Source organism: Nycticebus coucang, chromosome 12, assembly GCF_027406575.1.
Source record: "Nycticebus coucang isolate mNycCou1 chromosome 12, mNycCou1.pri, whole genome shotgun sequence".
Lineage (NCBI taxonomy): Eukaryota > Metazoa > Chordata > Mammalia > Primates > Lorisidae > Nycticebus > Nycticebus coucang.
This window is the reverse complement of record NC_069791.1, coordinates 28,321,335-28,342,863: the sequence shown is the minus strand read 5'-3', so window position 1 is coordinate 28,342,863 and position 21,529 is coordinate 28,321,335. Positions and strand designations below refer to the sequence as shown.

The window sequence follows — 21,529 nt, the reverse complement described above, 5'->3', positions numbered from 1 at the left end:
AAGCATTTGTAGAGAGTGACCCTTTGTTAGAGGGGGGTGAAGCAAGGAGGATAGCGATGGAGTAGAGAAGAGTTAATGAACACTTCCCTATACTTGATTTGTGAGTAGGACTTACAGGAAAGACGCTCTTCTTTTTAGTTTGAACAGTCACTTGGCATTGATTAAATACAATCTAAAGAAGTAAAAATAATCATAATTGTAAGCAACATCATATTTATCAAGAGGTTTTCTTTCTAAGAATTAAGATAACATAAATTACCTGGAATTAGTATAAAAGCAAAATTTGAGAAGAGATATGCCAGACTTGAAGAAAGTATTTGTAGTATAATAGAACTCCTTCAAAGACTTCTACAACTACTTAAAAAGCAATAGAAAAAGATAGGAGCAGAGAGTTCACAGTTTTAAAAAAAAATGCCTAATAAACATTCGTGAACATACACATTGTCGATCAAGAAATATAAATGTAAACAACGAGGTGTGGTTATTTAATGATGAAATACTTTATGCTAAATGTTGTGTGTGTGTATGTCTAAGGCTTGTTTAAAGAATAAGAATAAAACGGTTTACGGTTAGGAGTTAGGCTGTGACTGATGCTTTTGAAGCCCCTGCGTTTTCATTTCTTTTTCTGCCCCCCCCACACACACACACCCTTTTACCCCCTGAGGTATCTGCCATCTTGACTGTGGTGTTTATCATACCTTTGCTTTTCTCTTTGATTTTGCCGTACGTCCATGCTGAACGAAAGGAAATATTACCAACTTAAATTCTGTTTAACAGCTGAGTGTACGTGAGCAAAGGGAGTGGTGTAATGCAGGAAATTGTTATAGATAATACCACATAGACTGTAAAGTGGGGTATAAGGATCAGTTCCATAATTTATGTCAGGACAGTGTTTTTATTCTCCAGGCTTATTTTTTTTATTGAAAGAGAATTATTAAGGTCAGATGATACTACAGATAAGAAGTTTCTTTCAAACAATATGTAGTTGTCCCTTGGTATCCAGAGGGGTTTGGTTCCAGGAGCACTAGCCCTACCCCCAAGAAAAGCTGCACATCCTAAAGTCTGTTATATAAAATGACATGGTATTTTCATGTAATCCAAGTGCATCCTCTTCTATATTTTTAATCTTCTCCAGATTGCTTATAATAACAAATATGTATATATGTGCAACCTTTCATTAAAAGAAAAATAACTAAATACAGTACAATACAAATAGTTGTTACACTATAGTTTTAAAATTTATATTTTCATTGTTTTTTTAATTCATTTTTGAGTATTTTTGGGGTTTTTTTGTTTTGTTTTGTAGAGACAGAGTTTCACTTTATTGCCCTCAGTAGAGCGCTGTGGCATCACACAGCTCACAGCAATTTCCAACTCCTGGGCTTTGGTGATTCTCCTGCCTCAGCCTCCCGAGTAGCTGGGACTACAGGCACCTGCCACAATGCCCGGCTATTTTTTTTGTTGCAGTTTGGCCGGGGCCGGGTTTGAATCCTCCACCTTCGGTATATGGGGCCGGCGCCCTGCTCACTGAGCCACAGGCACCGCCCCATTTTTGAGTATTTTTGATCTGCGATTGGTTGTAGCCTCCTTAAATATACTGTGTTTCTGTGACTTTAACTGAACATATAACTAGAGGTAATAGAAAATATTTTTATTAACTTTTTAATTAAAAAGAGATTCAAAGATGTTGCTTCGAACATCTGTGCAAAACCATTTGGTACCAAAATGTTCAAACAACAGGATTTACTTGGCATCCGTCACAGACACGCAAAATGGAAATTATGCGCCAGTTGGTTATTGTTTATTTAATGTGTCTTTTCAAGCCACGGAGGGCATTGTTTTAATACCAAATTGTGATTTGTTTTTACCAGCTTGTTGTTAGAACAGTAACAAGTATAAAATGGGTTAGGATACATATCAGATTCATGCTGTGAGAAAGCGGATTGCCCCCAGTTAAGTAATATGGGACAACCAGTTTGAGGAGTTCACTCCTAAGTAGCAGAGAGTTAGAAGTACTTCCATTATTTTTTTTCTACTCCATGCTCTGTCGGAACAATTTGTTAAACACTACCCATTCATTGGGTATCATTTTCCTGCTATTTCATTACCAAAATATATTTATTAGCAAGTAATCATTTATTAAAAGCTAACTTTGCCACTCATATGTGGATGTTTTTAATTGTATGACCCATGATGTACCAGTGAGCTTTAAATAAAAATACTAAACCTTCCATTTATTTTTAAACTTTGTAGATTTATAGGTTTTAATTCAGAAAGCGCAAGTTGCATACAGAAATCTTGATTTTGTGTCATTTTCATTGAAAATAGTAATCTAATATAGGTGGCCTTTCATAAAAAAGTTTAATATAATAAAGTCATGAAATACTATGTGAATATTTGGCAGAACTTTCTAAGGTCCTTATTCAATGGAATTTGTACAAAAATGATATCTCTCCAAAGAGGAAAGGCCAGGTGATAGCTACTAAGTCTTCAGAGCACAGGGCATTTTGTGAATAGCTGCAAGTTAATGTGGATTTTAGGTATTTTTCAATGGCTGATATCAGAGACAAATAATCCTAATAAACAAAGGTGTCTAAATATGTTTGCTTAAAAGATAATTTTCAATATGTTATCATAAACTTTGACTTTCACAAATGGACTTTGTGTAGGGACTTAATTAGGTCACATCTTAAAAATTCATTAAGATTTTTAAAGTCATCGAGCATGGATGCAATTCATCGATTATCTCTGCTGTTGAAGATGAGAGAGGCCATGCATGTACCCAAAACCATCTAGTTTTGACTTTGTACTGTTCAAAGCAAACTATCTGCTTCCTTGCCTCTTGCTGTCTTAATAAAGCTTTTGTTTGCTCCTTAATTTTTTTTTTTAAGTTAAAGGATGAGCTATATACAATAAAATTCACCCTGTTTGGGGTACAATTCTGAGTATTGGTAAAAGTGTACAGTCATGCAACCACTACCACAATGAAGTTATAGGATAGCCCCAGCAAGTTCCAAAATTCTGCCCTGCCCTTTTACGTTCCGTCATTTCCCATATCACCACCTCTGGCAAACTTGATGTGTTCTCTACCCCTATAGTATGCCTTTTCTGGAATGTCGTGTTTAGTCATCTGGCTGTCGACTTGTAAATTGACTTCTTTCTAATGTGATGGAGTGTATCCTGACTTCATTCCTTGGTATTGCCCAGTGGTACGCTATACATGTAGCCCAGTTTGTCTACCCTGACTAGGTGAAGCACGAGTAGGTATTTCCAGGTTTGGGTGAATCTAAATAAGACCTTTGTAAATATTCACATACAGGTGCTTGTGTGAGTGTTAATATTCATTTCACTTGGGTAAGTACCTGGGAGTTGGGATTGCTGAGTCAGACACGGGTAGTTCTCAACTGCTGTGGCTACTGTTGGGGAGCCTCAAATGTTCTTTAAAGTTTGTCATAGAATGCTGCCTGTGACTGCAAATTATTCACTCATCAACGATTGAGAAGTCAATCATAATAGTTTTATTTTAACTATCACTTCCTTTTGTAAACCATTTATTAAGTTTCTGGCATTCATCTATGAAGATTTTTCTTTTTGAATTTATTTTAAGTGACATACAGGGCTCATATTTTATTTCTGTTATCTTTCTTTTTTCTTTTTTTTTTTTGAGGCGGAGTCTCACTGTGTCACCCTGGATAGAGTGCCATGGCGTTGTCATACCTCACAGCAATCTCAGACCTGGGTTCAGGCCATTCTTTTGCCTCAGCCTCCCAAGTAGCTGGAACTACAAGCGTGTGCCACTGTGCTAGGCTAGGTTTTTGTGTTTTGTTTTCTATTTTTAGTAGAGAAGGGGTCTAGCTCTTGCTCAGGTTAGTCTTGAAGTCCTGAGCTCAAGCAATCCACCTGCCTCAGCCTCTCAGGAGTGCTAGGATTACAGGCGTGAGCTGGTCTACAAAGATTCAAAAGTGAATATAGTATGCTCATCCACAAGGGATTTGGTCCAAGACCCTTGGTGGATGCCTGAAACCACAGATAGTATCAAACCCTCTATGTACTATGTTTTTTCCTTTCCATCCATACTTATGATAAATTAGGCACACATAAATTAATGAGAGATTAACAGCAATAACAATAAAATAGAATGATTACAAGTGTATACCATAATAAAAATTATGTGAATGTGGTCTCTCTCTTAAAATGCCGTATTGTACATTATAGTTTCAGACTGAAGTTGACCACAGGTAAGTGGAGAAACCACAGGTGAGGGGGTGGCGATGGTTCCGTTTTACATGTATCTTCATTTGTTCTACAAAGTAAATTTAATTTTTTAATGGTTTTCTTAAAATCTTAATGGCCAAGATTTTTAACCTCTTTAACTTGGTTTTCTCTTCCACAAAATGATAACTGATTATTACTTTACAGAGTGGTTTTCTTCTGTAAAATGCTGGTAAATTATTACCTTCCTGTGAGGATTTAATGGCATGCTGGGTGGAAAGTGCCCTTGGCCTAAAGGAAATGTTAGCTATATTTATAAAAGGTATTTGCTTGAAAACCAAACCTGAGATTATAATTTAACATTGCTATCATAGCTCAGGAAGCGCAGACAGATATCGGGGCATTTGTGAGAGGGAAACCTTCTTGTTTTTACATTACTGAAATTTGCAAGGCTAAATGATGTTGGAATCAAATCTGAACTATTTCCTTACCATGGTGAAATTTAAACACATATGGGTGGAGTTTGCATAGGAATAAAAAAGCAATTCAGTCTTTTCCCCTTTCACTTCTTTTTTTCTTATGTTTTAATTCTCTATTTTAGATAAGTTATAAAGCTTTGTCATGCCTTATGCCAAGGTGTTTCTTTTATTAAAAATTATGGTTTTTATTGGAAATGATTGGTAATTCAACATTTTCTGGTGAGTAGATAGGCATCACCAAAAGTCCCTTGTCCATGTGCGTGTGTGTTGCAGGGGAAGGACAAACCTTCTGACTCACCCCGGCATTGTGCACTGACCGTGACATCCACCCATTCCTAGCTGGGGTGTAATGGAGCAAGCGTGTTACGCCCTCAGTGAGCGCGTCAAGGCTCCACCCCAGCAATCTTGTGCCCTGGAGTTTCTCAGTGTGCTTCCTTAAGTGAAGGCCCAGGCCACCAGTGTCGGGAACACCTGGGAGCTTGCTAGAAATGCAAGTTCTGTGGCCTCACTGTGTATCAGTTGAATCCAGCTTGGCTATGGGACCCAGTGATGTGTGTCTTACAAGCCATCAGGTGATTGGAAAGGTCATTTTCCTCAGCAAGAGAGATGTCCATAGCTTGTTACCTCATTGTGACTTTATATTTTAATTCTAATTTTTCAAGGCAATGAAAACATTTGATTAAAATTATGTGAAATCGTAAGGATATATAAAAATAAGCAAGAAATATTTTCCCTTTTAAGCCATGGTCTGAAATGACATGTAAAGCTTATCTTCCTTGGGAACTTTACATATAGTATTTAATTCTGTACTATTTATTCACCAAAAATCAATGAACTGTGCTACAAAGGAAAGTCAGAAATGGCATTTAAGGTCTTTTAAAATAAGATTTTAACACTTTAAGCTTGGGACTCCTGAAACTCTGACGTCTTTGGTCCAGGGCAGGAACGCTGTTAAAATGGAGACAAACTGTTTTCCGATTAGCATTTTTAGTGCATTACTAATAGTGAAGGCATTCGTCCATTTATAAGCCATCCTATTCCCAACTGTATTTGTAGCGCATCTGAAGGTTCCATGTGCGTTGGTGGTGGTTTATTTTGCTGTGATAAACAGAAGTCTCTCGGTGCTCGCACACTGGAGGCAGCTTGCAGCAGCAGCCCGTCCTCTGGGAGGTGTGGCATGTTAGGCGTGAGCTGTCTTTGGGCAGTAAGTTCTAAGAAGGCACTGAAGTCACAGTGCACTGGTCCAAACTCCTGGCAGATTCTGTATGCTATCCAGTCTCCTCAAGGCTAGCCAGCAGTGAGATTTTTATCAGATGAACTTTAAAAGACTAGAGCCAAATGTTTTCTTATTAACCAGAGTAGACTAATTTTCAGCATGTGTGAAGTCATGCCCACTGATCAAGGTAAGCGGTTTCATTTTCTAGTACATCTCTCTCTCTCTTTTTACACTTTAGAGCACAGCCTTGCTGAAGGACAGACGAGTGGCAGGGTTTGCTTTTCTTTGAAAGTTAAGAATAAAGTTGACATTGTTTTTGAACTTCATGTGCAAAATATGTACTGTGCACGGTTTGGGGCTCTCCTGGGAGGTTTGTTCTGTGTTAACCAGTTCAGTAGTTATATTTCTCTGGCTCATTTTTACTGACATTAGCAAAGTTGGAAAATTCAGTCATTGAGGGCAGGAAGGCAGAGAGAGAAAGCAAGAAGTTTCCTCTTTTTCCTTCTGTTTCTGGTGTGAATAAAGTGAAAAAATGTTTACCACTGATCTTTTTCCTAGTGCAACTGTATGGAGCATTGTTCTCTTAAAACAAACAAAAATTCGCACCATCCCAGCCTTGTTTTGGCAAAGTTGGGGGAGTATTACTTGTTTTTCCATCCAAGATAACATTGTAGAGCTAAGCATGGGCTTGTTTTTAACAATTGTTAGTAGTACCATTAAGCCACTGTGGTCTCCTTAAATATTCCAGAGGGCATATTAATGAGAAATTAAGTCTTTCAAATAGAAATGTAATTCTTCTGTGTAATAGAAATGTAATCATATGACAGGAAATGTCTGCTAAAAATATTTTTAATAGCTAAAATGGGTTCATTTTGTTTAGCTATTTTCCCATTGTTCCTGATGGATATAAACCTCTCTGAAGAATGTTCACGTTGTCGAACAAGATGAACCAAAATGTAGAACTTGCAGTCCCCAGGGTCACCCAGATTTTCTTTCTTGTAGTGTCTCTGCCTGGGGCTCAGGGGTGCAGGCACTGAGTGTGGAAGCGAGGGCGGGGTTGGGTTTGGGTGTTGCAGTAGCAGAGCTGAGGCCACCTCCTCCACTGTGCAGCCCTGGACAACTCTGTTCCCAGCCTCCTGTAGTTGCTAGGAGATGGAGCAGCCCAGCCCATGCCTGGGTTCCTTCCCAGGGGTTCTACTCTTTCTTACATAAAGTTCAGGGTATGTATGCGATCACTCCAAAGTTTACCGTCACACTTTAAATACTAAATTAAAAAAAAGAAAAAGAAAAGAAATGCCTCAAAAGGGAAGTATTCGGTGACATTTTAAGTTCCCCTTTTTGCTGAAATAGCTTCTGACCGTTTTCAGTCCATTTTCAAAATCAGGGATAATGGGAGAGAATCAGTATTCCCTGCTGGAAGTCAGCTCTCAAATGGGAGGGAGAAAAGCCCATAGAACTGGAAGATGACAAAGCTTGAAAGGTCAATGTTGATAAACGCAGAGAACGTGTCTGTTGCTTTCTGCTTTAATGGACAGCACCCTGTAGAGAGTGGTCACCACACAGTGTGGGCTTTTTAAGTTCCTTTTAAGGTTTTTACACTTAAAGGACAGTAATGTAACACTTCCTACCTACACTACTGGGTGATTTTATCACCCGTAAGTCATTTAAGAAATATTTTAAAGATGTATGTTTAGTGTAATGTTGATTTTTATGTTTTATCTTTTTTTAAATGACCTGTAAAAACTTCCATTTTTAAAGCTTATGCTTGCAGGAAAACCCTTTCACATGAAAAGGTGAAATATGGTAGAATATAATGGATGACTCAGTGGGAAATATAGTGCAGTGTTTTGGAGGGATAATGGTTTGGTCTTCATTTAATACACATCCCAACCTACATGTGATTAAACTGCAATCAGGGGTTAAGATTCAAACTTCATCAACTCTGTTTACATAGAATGGACTCTAGGAGGACATAGGAAGCTCTCGGAATAATTCAGGGGAAAGTTGAATTCATTCCTTCCAAAAATGAAAAAGACTTTTCTTGGGTGGCTTCATCCCTTCCCCCTTCCTGATCCACCTTTAATAACCATCTTTGCTGTAGGTATGCTTTCTTCTTTATAAAGTTAGGAGCTAATTTGTATTGGCTGAAGTAGTTATTGAATGTCTTCACCCTGGTTTAGGTATTCTCTCTGATTTATCCCCCACTGAAGAACCAGTTAAGCTCTGTCTAGATCAGGTCCTTCTGTTTGTTCCCTGCTAATTGACCTAGGGTCTGTGGTTGGTTGGTTGGTTGGTTGGTTAGTTATATGTTGAAGCAAGCAGAAAGAAAATTAGTGTTACATTCACGGAAGTTGGTCATTCTGCATGGTAGTAATTAAAACCCAGCCTGAGGAAAATGAGTCTTTCTCCCTCTTAGAGAATAAGTACAGACAAGATTTTTAAAAATTTTAAATGAGTAACAGGACTTTGTCCCCGTGGTCCATCTCTATATAGCACCTCTGGTTTCCTGGAAGGCGGCCATGCCTACCTTTACCACCAGGGCAGCAGGTATTATTTCCGATTCTCAGGCCAGACGCTTTGGTCTTCCTTGAATCTTTTCACTTGTATTCAATCGGTCAACAAATCTTGCTTCACGATCTGTCAAACGGGCCACATCCTGTTGCCTCCACTGCTCTTACCCTGCTTCAGGTCGCGCCCGCCTCCCTCACCCTCAGGTTGATGCCACGGGCCTCCTGCCTGCCCCTGACCTCCTGAGCATGTTCTCTACCCAACACCTGGGTGTTCTGTCAAAAAGACAAAAGAGATAATTGTTACTTCTCTGCTTCCGAGAAGCTCCATGTCTTCAAATGATGTGCAGGCCCTGCCTGCTCTGCCAAGCCCCCCTGCCCTTTGAACTTACCAGCGATGCTTCTAGTTTACAATTTTTGCAGGTTTACATTTGGCTTAAAATGCTAATCCTCCAAATCTTTGTATGCCTCACTTCCTGTCTGCTCAGCTGTCACCTCCTCAGTGAAGCCTCTGTGCTCTCCCTAGACGCAGGATACACACACTAACAGCCCCCCAGCCAGTGGTGCGCTCTCTCTCCTTGTTTTCTTGTGTTGTTCACTGCTGTATCTTTAGGGTCTTGAAAAGTAATTGTTATATATACTGGGTGCTTCATTAATATTTGTTGAGTGAATACATTTCTACCATTCCTATGCCTTTTTCTGCTAGGAACTTTCCCTCATCGTGTTTGGTATATATTCATAATCTGTTAGGAAACTTGAGGTGAAACGAGCAGGAATATAAATTAATAAATCATAAATATATGTAATGTTCTCCATTACCTTCCCCCCTCCGGTCTAACATCCTCATGTGGGATGATCACTTGAGGCCAGAAATTAAAGACCATTCTGGGCAACATCACGAAGACCCTGTCTCTTGAAAACTGAAAAAAAATATAATAATAATAAAGTTAGTATGGTGTGGTAGTATGTGGCTGTAGCCCCAGCTACTCAGGAGGCTGAGGCAGGAGGATCATGTGAGCCCCAAATCTGGAGGTTGCTAGTGAGCATGACACCACTGCGCTCTAGCCCAGAGCAAGACCCCATCTCTACAAAAATAAAACACAAATGAATTTCTTCCATTAGATATCCGATGAGCCAGGTTGTTCTTAAAGGACTGAGACGAGAAGTGGGGAAGGGCTTATGGGGTTAGAGTCTGTGGATGGGGCCCTGAATGGTCTTGGGTGATGAATTAATGAGCTGTGTGGGGAGAGGAGGAGATGGGAAAGAAGGGTTGGGGTGGGAAACCAAGACATTTGGGAAACGTATTGTCTGTATGGAGAAAAAGGTGGCAAGATGTTTTGCTATTAAAAATGTACTTAATTGGGCGGCTCCTATGGCTCAGTTGGTAGGGCGCCGGTCCCATATACTGAGGGTGGCGGGTTCAAACCCGGCCCCGGCCAAACTGCAACCAAAAAATAGCCGGGCGTTGTGGCGGGCGCCTGTAGTCCCAGCTGCTCGGGAGGCTGAGGCAAGAGAATCGCTTAAGCCCAGGAGTTGGAGGTTGTTGTGAGCTGTGTGAGGCCACGGCACTCTACTGAGGGCCATAAAGTGAGACTCTGTCTCTACAAAAAAAAAAAAATTACAAAAAAAAAATGTACTTAATTAAGGATGTACTTCCCCACTTTGTTTTTTAGTTTTTTTCTCTTGGTGCATTTAAGTCATTTCACTCTTTAAAACACTGTTACAGGAGGAAGACAGGAAAAGAATGAATATTAACTGAAACGTCTTCTTAATGCTTCTTGTGAAGCTTGATGGGTTAGAAATCTAGTGTGTGAACTAAAGTGTGAGGATTTATACTTCCTGCAATTTCTTTCCAAATTTACCTGGTTAATTGGGAATGAATCTGTATCTAAAAGACTATAGCCAACAGTTAAAGTTCAGGAACTATCATTTGCTATCTGATAATATACTTGATCTCAATAATAATGATGTTATTAGATCATGTGACTTCTAAAATTTTTTTTTTTTTGGCTTTTTTAAAAATTTTATTTCGTTGCTTATTTTTTATTTCTTTACTTTTTTAGTTGTTGTTGTTGAGACAGGGTCCCACCCTATGCCCCTGAGCAGAGTGCAGTGGGCGTGGTAGCTCACCACAACGTCAGACTCGGGCTGCGGGCACCCCCGCTGCCTCAGCCTCCGAAAGCCGCTGGGATTACAGGCGCCCAGCTGGGTTTTTCCATTTTTTTCCTGGGTCGGGGTCTCACTGTCACTCAGGTGAGTCTCAAACTCCTGAGCTCAAGCGATTCTCCCTCCTCAGCCTCCCACAGTGCTGGGATTACAGGCATGAGCCACCATGCCTGGCAGATCATGTGACTTTTAAAAATATGGAATCTGGGCGGCGCCTGTGGCTCAGTGAGTAGGGCGCCGGCCCCATATACCGAGAGTGGCGGGTTCAAACCCAGCCCCGGTCAAACTGCAACCAAAAAATAGCCGGGCGTTGTGGCGGGCGCCTGTAGTCCCAGCTACTCGGGAGGCTGAGGCAAGAGAATCGCGTAAGCCCAGGAGTTGGAGGTTGCGGTGAGCTGTGTGAGGCCACGGCACTCTACAGAGGGCCATAAAGTGAGACTCTGTCTCAAAAAAAAAAAAAAAAATATGGAATCTATTTTGACTGGAGCAAAAAAATTTGTAAAGTTTGAAAATAGTTATTTTTGTTATTTTGTAAAGTAAACCCCCAATGCCTTTATAACCAATTTATATAGAACTTCATGTTTTTCTCTTTTAATATGGCCTGATACCTTTTTTCTTGATTTCATCAGGATTACTAATTTAGAATAGTAATATAGTGATAAAAATATCTAGTAAAAAAGATATTTTTGGTACCATTTCACTCTAAAATTGACTAATTCAGATACAAATGGTACTTACCACAAGATATGCTTAGGGACAGAAAATAAACTGGGTTCACCAGACTCAATCCTAAAAAAATTTTAATACTGGCCAGGCCCAGTGGCTCACACCTATAATGCCAGCACTCTGGGAGGCTGAGGCAGGTGGATTGCTTGAGCTCAGGAGTTCGAGACCAGTCTGAGCAAGAGTGAGACCCCATCTCTGCTAAAAATGAAAAACTGAGGCAAGAGGATTGCTTGAATCCAGGAGTTTGAGGTTGCTGTGAGTTATGATGCCATGTCAACTCTTCCAAAGGCTACAAAGTGAGACTGTCTCAAAAAATAAATAGAAACTAAAAAATAAAAATTTTAATACCATTGCCTTCAAGGAAGTTTAATTTTGCTATCCTGGGGACATCCAAAAGCAATGAGTGTGACGACTGTCATAACAGGTGCAAAAACGATGTTCAGACAATGGAAGAGGAGTAAAGACTTTTGAGTTGATTCGAGGAAATTTCCTCAAAAAAGATGACTTTGAAACTAGGTACTGACTAGTGGGTTTAAAGAAAGGCTATCGAGCTACGGGAACCAACCCATGCCAAACAGTGGGAGACTCGTGGGAAGAAGGTCACGCATTCCCGGAGTGGACAAGATGAGAGTGGGTGAGAGCATCAGGGCTGCCCAGTTCTGAGGGTGTGCACGTTAGCCTCTTAATGTCGAAGTCTGATGGCGAATGGAAGGGCCTTTTATGCAAACCAGAGGGGTTTTCCCCCCATGGGGCCTTGCAGTTCCATTAAAGCATTTTAAGCAAGGAAATAGTAAGATTGATTTCTTTATTAAATGAACAGCATAGTTAAACTTTGTATTTGTAGGGGCAAAAATGCGTTAGACATAGCCAAACATGACTCAAGTCATGTTTTAAAATCCAGAATTGGAAAAGTGGTTATCTTTAATGAACCGGCTCATTTTTTTTTCTTCCTAACTTCCTTCTTTTGTTAGCCAGAAAAAAATGTAGGAAATAATAGATAAGCTAGATGCAGTGTGTACTTTTTAAGTTTTGCATGACTGAAACAATCCCCTTCACTGTTAGAAGCTTAACACACAACGTTATTGTGCTCCTGGTCTGGAAAAAAATGTGAGGCCTGCTGGTGTGATCACCCAGCAGGGAGTAAAGAAAGCAAATACCTAACTCTGTAAGATGTTAAATATTTAGTAAAAGGAGATTTATATTCATGTTTGTATTAAGAGAAAATACCAAAATAAAAAGCGTTACCATAGAGCAGAGTGTGCCACCAAGCCTTTACTTTAGAGAGCTGTCTACTTTGTCAGATCTGTTTGTAAAATTTGTCAACAGTCAAGTAGAATTTTGGGGGTTTTGTCTGCCTACCTGTGTCCTATGTCTAAGTAATGTCACTAAGGGTAGTCAAAATTTTTCTCTAATTTATAAGGCTGTTAAGTAACTTTCCCACGGTCATAAAATAATCATGTTAAACTTTTGACCTTTCAACCTCTAGTTTTACTAATCCATCCTATTTTCTGCTAGGGGGAAAAATAGCCTTTCACAACAGTTCCGGATGTTCCTGACCTTGGGGCTACAAGTGATACTATTGGTGCATTTAAAGTAGTAGCTTTTGGGTGCAGAACTTGGTGGCCCCAAGGAAGGTTTCCTGCTTGGGAGCTCATTTTATCCCTCACTGGCATGTAGCAAACTGTAGGGTCGACAAGTGAAGCACCAGTGTCCGTAACAGCACAACAGTGTCGGAGTGCAGTGGGCTGAAGGTTGCTTTAAGCAGACGAAGCCCACAGAAATTAGTTTCAGAAATAGTGTTCGGCTGGGATGTCTTAGCTGCTGGAAGTCAGGTTTAGAGCAGTCAAGTTCGGAAAAATAAGCCAGAAAAGCAAAGAATGAAAGAAAATCCACAGAGTCAGAGAGGATTTGCTTATGAAAATGCCCTGTTTTCCCCTTTGTGAAAAGAAACATTTGTTCCTTTCTGTGTACTTGTGATTGAGTTAAAAATAATTGTATTTGGTTTTAACAGCATCCTTGTCAAAACGTATAGAACACTGAACGTTTGAAAATCAAACGTATAGGTTTGATTTTCTTCTCCTTTCTAGACCTGTAAGATAAATTTGTTGTGAATAAATGGAAAATAGTTTGGCAGTGGGCAAAGGACAGGGGAAAAGCCAAGATTCTGGTCAATTTAGAAACCAGACATCTTGAATAAACGGGTTGGCTATAGCTCTTAGGAAAAAAAGAAAACAACTTAACCTGTGCCCTTCAAGTTCTTTTCCTACATCTGTTTTTATATCTTCCACACTTTATAAAGCCAATAAAACACTTTAATTTCTTTGTTCCAGAAGTTTCTCTTTCCTTAGCGGATGTTTACGTGCCCTGCATTGGCCTTCCTCTCCTCCTCTTGAATGCTCAAGGCTCCTAACTGGTGGCTTTTCATATTCACCGGGAGATGTTTGGGGCTTTTTTTTCACTGATGGTACGATCTCTTTCTACCCACACAACACTTCTGACAGCAGTGTGTGGGGTTTTTCCTCACACCTGTAACCAGTTCTCCAACTCTGGAGACCAACTGGATGTCCTGCAGTTTACTTCAATTCTAACATTAACTTCCTAGAGTTAGCATCAGACCCCTCAAGTTAAGCGCACAGTCCCATGAGACTGCCCTGACTTCAGACACCAGTTTAAAGTTTTAGGCATCTCATAATTGGGACTGGCTGGCTATATACATCGAGGGTTTCCATGAGCTCTTGATAATTTGCTAGAATGGCTCGTAGAACTCAGGAAAGCACTTTAGTTTCTAGGTTTATTATAAAGGATCTCATAAAGGATAAAACAGCTGATAAAGAGCCTCATAAGGTGAGGTCCAAAAGGTTCCTCCTGACCCAGGCACTTCTGCCCCATAGAGTTAGTATGTGTTACCCCCCTGGCATGTGTATGTGGTCTCCAACTCAGAAGCTCTCTGATCCTTGTCATTTAGAGGTTTCATTGTGTAGGTATGATCCATTATTAATCTCCAGCCTTTCTCTCTCCCAGAGGTTGGGGGGAGTGGGAATGAAAGTTCTAGGCTTCTAATTAAGGCTTGATCTTTCTGGCAGCCAGTCCCATTCTGAACCTACCTAAGGTTGCACCAAAAGTCAGCTCTTAGAACAAAAGAAGCCCCTGTCACCCAGGAAATTCCAAGGGTTTTGAGAGCTCTCTATTAACAACAAAAGATGTTCCTATTACCCCTATCACTTAGGAAATTACAAGGGTTTTGTGACATGCTTTTTATCAGAAACCAGAGCAAAGATCAAAAATGTATTTATGTCACCAATGGATGCTAAGATCAGATCATTTTCGTCTTACCTACCTGTGAAGAAGGCCTCATACTTGGCATGTAAGGTGCTATGAGCCTAAGTAATTTTGATTAGAATTACTAAGTCTTCATTTTATAATTTTGGTGGAACTGTATCCTAACAGCTCAAAATTATGGTATTCATTCCATACAGCCTCCACTGCAAATGCTGATTTGTTCCAAGCCTGTTTTCATAACACTGAGAATGGTGGTTCTCAACTTGTCCTGCACATTAATATGGAATGGCTTGGGAAGCTTCAAAATATGTGTTACCTGGGTCCCACCACTTAGAGATCCTGACTTGAGTGGTTTGGGGTGCAGCCCAGGTATTGCAGTTTTCATTTTTAAAGTTCCACAGGTGAGTCTAAGTATAGGCATGGTTGAAAACCACTGACCAAGAAGAATGATTTTAGATGTGGCTAAGCCCTTCTGGTGTCCTAGTTCACATGCAGTAGATAGCTAAAGAAGATAATTTTTGCTTAAAATATTAGTTAGGCAACTGACAAAAGAGCATGCTGGGCATGCAGAGTTTAGAACAAGGAACTAAAGATTATCTCAAATAATACTGTTCCTTTACTACGTACATCTCAAAGTGGGTTATAAGCCAAGATTTGGAATATCAACTATATTACAATGTGCCACTGAGTTCCCAAAAACCTAGACGTTTTACTTGCTAAAAGTTACGGCTCTAGTTGGGAAGAAACCAAGACTGGATTTGTGTTGTTGTTGTTGTTGACAGTCTTACTCTGTTGCACTCTACCCTAGGTAGAGTGCAGTGGTGTCATACCTCCCTGCCATCTCAAACTCCTGGGCTCAAACAATCCTTTTGTCTCAGCTTCTTGGGTAACTGGGACTACTGGTGCCCACTACCACACCTAGCTGATTTTTCTATGTTTAGTAGAGACGGGGTCTTCGCTCTTGCTCATGCTGGTCTCAAGTTCCTGAGCTCAAGCAGTCCTCCTGCCTTGGCCTCCACGAGTGCTAAGATTATAGGCATGAGCCACTGTGTCTTGCCCAACACTGGAAAATTATAGCGCTAAATCATAGGTTGCTCAAGCTGTCATCTTGCCTTGGCCTTCCAAGTAGCTGGGATTATAGGCTTTTGACATGACAGCCAGCTTTTTTTTTTTTTTTTTTTTAAAGAGGTGGGATCTCACTCTTGCTTAGGCTGGTCTGGAACTCCTGAGCGCAAGTGATCTGCCTGCCTCGGCTTCCAGAGTGCTAGGATTATAGCTGTGAGCCACTGCGCCCAGCACACTGGGTATCTTTACCAGTCTTTATAATTTCTGTGAATATTGCTAGTTTCTCAAAGTAGTATTTCAATTCATTTGGATTTAAGGTCACTGTTGTACTTACACATGGTAAATAGTCTTTGGCAAAATTGGGCAAGTACTGATGGGTCCTCACAGCCCCCAAATACTACCAATATACCTCTAAATCATGAACTTATTTCTAACGGAAAACAGATATTTATTTGACAACAGGGCTATGAAGTGTAGTGGAAAGAGCAATGACCTTGGAATCAAAGGCCCTGGTGTGACTGTAAGCTATTGACCAGTTTTGTTGATTTCAACAATTATATTCAGATATCTGGCCTACACAGTTAGGGATGCCCAAGGTGAGATGGGAAGTGATTTATGAGGAAGTGCCTCATGGGCCCTTTTCTGACCTCTTCTTGAGGAGGTTTGGGTGAGGCTGAGCAGAAACTGTCATGCAGCACAAAGCTAAGTTGGACTGGACTCGTGGGGAGCGTGCCCACTAGCTTCCAGAGAGAATGTCCAGCAGCCTGCACGGGGGAGACCTTACCATCCTCAGCGTGGGGTAGCATGTGTCAGCCAGACCTGGTCAGGACTGAGGGCAGGTGAGAAGAGATTCAAGGCTGAGGGCAGGCAGTGAGGTCTGGAACTGTCTTGATCTGTTTCATTATCCTAGATCAAGATTCATGTTCTTCTTACCTTATATTTCTTAAGAATCTAGAATGTTTGATACCTGGTTATTTTGAAGCTCCTGACTGCATAATTTTGGCTGAAATAGAGGCACTGGGTAAGGGCAATTATTTATTTTTATTTATTTATTTATTTATTTTTTGCAGTTTTTGGCTGGGACTGGGTTTGAACCCGCCACCTCCGGCATATGGGGCTGGCGCCCTGCCCCTGGTCAGGGCAATTATTAATAGTTGCATTATAATAGAGATGTAATTGTGTATTTACCTGCCGCATAAGTCTAAGAAGAGCTGGCGTGCACATCCAGAGGGTGCTTACAGACTGCACACAGACGTGACATTGCCCATCAGCCTAGACACTTGCCTCCTCAAAAAGGACACAAAAAATACCTGCCTTACTTTATGTCATAGAATTCTTTTTTAAAAATAAATTTTTTAATTTAATTATTATTATTACTTTTTTGGAGACAGTCTCATACTGTTGCCCTAGGTCAGCAGTTCTCAACCTGTGGGTCAAGACCCCTAGGAACTGTATTAAAGGCTCACGGCATTAGGAAGGTTGAGAACCACCACCCGGGGTAGAGTGCTGTGGCGTCATCGACCTAAAACTCCTGGGTACAAGTGATCCTCTTGCCTCAGCCTCCCAAGTAGGTGAGACTAGAGGCGCCTGCCACAATGTCCGGCACTTGGCACAACAATGGGGTCTCACTCGTGCTCAGGCCCGTCTCCTAAGTTTAGGCAATTCACCCACAGTGACCTCCCAAAATGCCAGGGTTACAGGCATGAGCCTCCATGCCTGGCCTATGTTACAGACTTCTCAAACAGAGTAAATGAAATATACAAAGTGCCTCACAATGTATGGTTGGCTCAGAAAAAAACAGTATCATTGGATACGAAGACTACCATTATTTCTAATAGTAGTAAGAATAAAAGTATTTGAAAGTTAGTTTGCTTTAGCTGGTGTATGTTTTAAAGCACTATGAAAGCCCAAGTTATGATTGTTACTATTTTGTGACACTTAGAGTAAATATTTCCAAGTGTTATTCTGATGGAAAAAAAAGTCTCAGCATCTGTGTACCTTGCCTGAAGCTGCACATGGAATTGAATTTATACAGATTCCTCTTGGTGTCCAAAGAACAAATCAGTCAAGAAAAAGCCATTTTGAAAACAAATTTTTTTCCCCAGGGAGCATACCCTAGTCTGGTATCCTTTGGGTATGTGTTTTAAAAGTCTTCCATACTGGGCGGTGCCTGTGGCTCAAAGGAGTGGGGTGCCGGCCCCATGTGCCGGAGCTGGTAGGTTCAAACCCAGCCCCAGCCAAAAACTGCAAAAAAAAGAAAAAAAAAAAAGTCTTTACCAAGTCAAAGTTCTCATCAAATGAAGTGTTTTGCCTGCTCTTGGGGCTTAAGCCCACAGCAGGTAACAAGGCAAAGAAGCAGTACATCTTTTGTAAAGTGGAATTAAAGGCAAGTGATGTTCTTTTATATTGAGATCTTATGATACTTGTCTCAGTGAAATAAAACTGTGTCCATTATCCCGCATTTGACTTATTGCCAGTCTCTGTACTGATTTTTACAAGACTTTACATCTTGTACTTACAGCAGCACGTAGATTTATTTTATATCTAGGTCAAGGAAAGAAAAGGTTCCTTGGAGAGAGGTTCCCTGTGATTTCTCAGCTGTGTGCCTCCCAGTCTGTTCAGTTGGGGGAAGTTGCAGGTGAGAGGCCTGGGGGAGGTGGAGAGGATGACGAGGAAGCAGACAGACAGAATCAGAGAAGGCCATCAGTCAGATGGTTGAGGTTGAGGGTTACTCCAGTTTTAGACTCTATGCACAGAACTCAGACATTTTGGGTCCATCCTAGTGCTGCCTTTGTGGGCAGAGTGCTGTGGGTTTGTACAGCCACATGTGGGGTCATGTCCAAAAGCCCCGAGCAGGTTGGAGTTTCAGTTCTTAATTTCAAAGTCAGAGGCAGCAGGGCAGTCCAGGTGATGACTGGGAAGTCAGGAACAGCTGCCAGTGATGGAGACGGGAAAGTATGGAAAACAGCCAAGGTTCAGCCGGCAGGAATGTGGAAAGGAGTCCCTAGGGCAGATTTTCCCAAAACGTGTTCCAGGACACACTAGCTACAGAAGATGTTGCCTTTTGTGGTGGGAAGGTTTCCTGGACAAACACTGGGTTAAAAGTTAAACAGGTTTTTCTGCTGCAGAGCTTGTCAGAGCCTCTTGTATGTCCACTGGTATTAGGAATATAAAATACATTATGAAGCAGTAAAAATTCGGCAAGTCACCAATATTTCATAGAAAATCCTGGTATGACCAGGGATGGGAGGAGGCAAGGCCCTTTGTCAGAGTAGCATTTCACAGACTTCGGGAAAGTCCCATGGCATGTGAATATGGCTGTGACTTTTTTGTGTTCTTAACCCTGTAAGTTCTGAAGGATCAGGTATAGCACATACCCCAAAAAAGCTCTCTAGGCTCTTACCAAGTGCTTTTATTCCTCTCTCCATCCTAGTCGCTTCAGTTATTTTTTGTTCTGCTACCAACAGAACTAAAGAAATCAGCCCTTTTTAGAAGAAGGACAAATGATTTAGCCTGTAATTAGTGATGCTAAAAACAACCAAAAAAAAAGAGAGAGAGAATGGATCAGAGCCGTTTTACACTTGGCCCTGAATCGCTAGGCTTTAAATCCCCCACCTTAAAATGCAAGTAAAATGGTATTTTAAAGAAAGTACCAAAGGTAATATATCTCAAAATTTTAACAGTGAGATTGAAAACTAAGGGCAGGTAGAGCATTCAGGGCTGGCTGAACCTAACGAGTGTCAGGGCAGACTGCATCCTGGACACAGGCTGGCAAGATCATCACACATTGAACCGTGTTCTTCTTGGGTTCTTAAAATGAAAGGCACTTTTCTCTGTTGTGCTAGCAGGGAGCCTAAGTAAGCATCATCCTTTGCTCCTCCTGTCCCTGCCTCCAAAGCTAGTCCCCTCTTGATTTTCTCCTCTGTACCTCTCCCAGCCTTTCTTCTTCGCCCTCTGTGTTGTCAGAGCCCAGGTCTGGGCTGGTGCCTTTGCCTCCTAGCCATAGTCAGCTGAGGAGGGATGGGTGGGCCAGATGCTTATAGAATTGTACCTGTCTCTTTCCCCCCTTGACTGTGATTTATTTGTATTTCTGCTCCCAGTAATTAGCCAAGTACCTGATACTTTTAATTAGAGAGTTATCACCCTGTACATCTAAATAAGGAGAAAAAGGAAAAAACAGAATGGAACACAGGCAGTCCCTGGGTTATGAACAAAATAGGTTCTCTAGGTTTGTTCTTAAGTTGAAAAAGTTTGTATGTAAGATGGGACAGGTCCATTTACCTATCACGTGTAATAGCCCTGTTTGTAAGTGTGAGTTCTTTGTCAATCAGATGTTTGTAACTTAGGGACTGTCTGTGAAGAAGCAGCTGATAGGTTTTGTTTACTCTTTTTGCAGTTGACCATTGAACATTCTCAACGTTTACAGTACAGTTTGTACACTGAAGGCATAAAGATGAGATCTACTTAAATATGAAGGAGGCACAAATGTTTTTGTTACATTACTTTGATAATGCTTAAGTCAGAGCTTTTAGTGCACCCATCACCTGTATAGTATTCACTGTACCCGATAGGTAGTTTTTTATCCCTGCCCCCTTTTTGATTTCTGATGACCTTTACATCTCTTTGTGCCTTGTTATTAGTTCCCAGTTATTAGAGAGTACATGTGGTATTTGGCCTGAGTGGAGATCAGCCCCCCATTTGTTTTTAGTGCCACTTTGTTGCCCTCGGTAGTGGCATCACAGCTCACAGCAACCTCCAGCTCTTGGGCTTAGGCAATTCTCTTGCCTCAGCCTCCCAAGTAGCTGGGACTACAGGCACCGGCCACAATGCCCAGCTATTTTTTGTTGCAGTTTGGCCAGGGCTGGGTTTGAACCCACCACCCTAGGTATATGGGGCGGGCGCCCTACTCACTGAGCTACAGGCGCCGCCCTACATGTGGTGTTTGTTTTTCTATTCCTGAGATATTTCACTTAGGGTAATGGTCTGCAATTCCATCAAAAAAAAAAAAAAAAAGAAAAAAGAAAAAAAATTTTTTTTTTTGAAAGAGTTTCACTCAGTCACCCTGGGGCAGAATGCCATGGCCTCAGAGCTCACAGCAATCTCAAACTCTTAGGCTGAGGTGATCCTCTGCCTCAGCCTCCTGAGTAGCTGGGACTACAGGCTCCCACTACAAAACTCAGCTATTTTTAGAGATGGGATCTCACTCTTGCTCAGACTGGTCTTGAACTCCTGAACTCAAGTAATCGGCACACCTTAGTCTCCCAGAGTGCTAGGATTACAGGCATGAGCCACCCCACCTGGCTCCATCCAAATTTTTGTAAAAGATGGTTTTTAAGTGGTCTAGGCACTTAAAGGCACTTTTCAGAAAATGGTTTATTATCTAAAACTAGCAATTGTGATAGAAGCAAATGATGAAATGTCTAATGGAAGAAAAATGAGAAGTGTTTATGGAATCTAGAACATAATGTTATTATAATAATGCAATATTATAAAGATGATAATGTGAAGAAAAATGATTAAGTCACTGGGACTTCTGTATTAAATTCTACATCAATTATCAGTCACCATTTTATTATTAATGCTGTTATTAGTGAATAAGAGACTGAAGCTTAGTACAGATTTTGTACATTAAGCTTCAACCTCTTATTCACTTGTAAATATTTCTTTATTAATTTGTGAAAAGGCCACGATGTTGACAGTGTTTATTCCTAATGGTCTATTGGGAACCCCAGAGAGGAGCAGAGGGGGTGGGCACTGAAGCAAAGGGCAGATGCTGAGCAGTTCATGCCTAGGTGGTAGAAAAATGCACCTCGGGCAGCAGTGGGGCAAATGAAAGCAGACGGTGCAGGAATTGAAGGAAGTAGAGGCAGGGGCCTCAG

General features: G+C 40.9%; 1 protein-coding gene across 2 annotated transcripts in view; it reads left to right on the top strand.

Moving 5' to 3' along the window:
• Positions 1 to 21,529, top strand: part of FGD4 (FYVE, RhoGEF and PH domain containing 4) — a 264,568-nt gene that overhangs the window by 134,790 nt on the left and 108,249 nt on the right. The window contains exon 1 of one of the 2 annotated variants that reach the window (XM_053556932.1): positions 5,924 to 6,094. The exons of the other annotated variant lie outside the window; for it this stretch is intronic. Within the exon in view, the coding sequence (XP_053412907.1) occupies positions 6,067 to 6,094 (28 nt within the window). The 5' untranslated portion in view covers positions 5,924 to 6,066. Of the gene's footprint in view, positions 1 to 5,923; positions 6,095 to 21,529 lie in introns of those variants that run through there. 2 annotated transcript variants of the gene reach the window in all.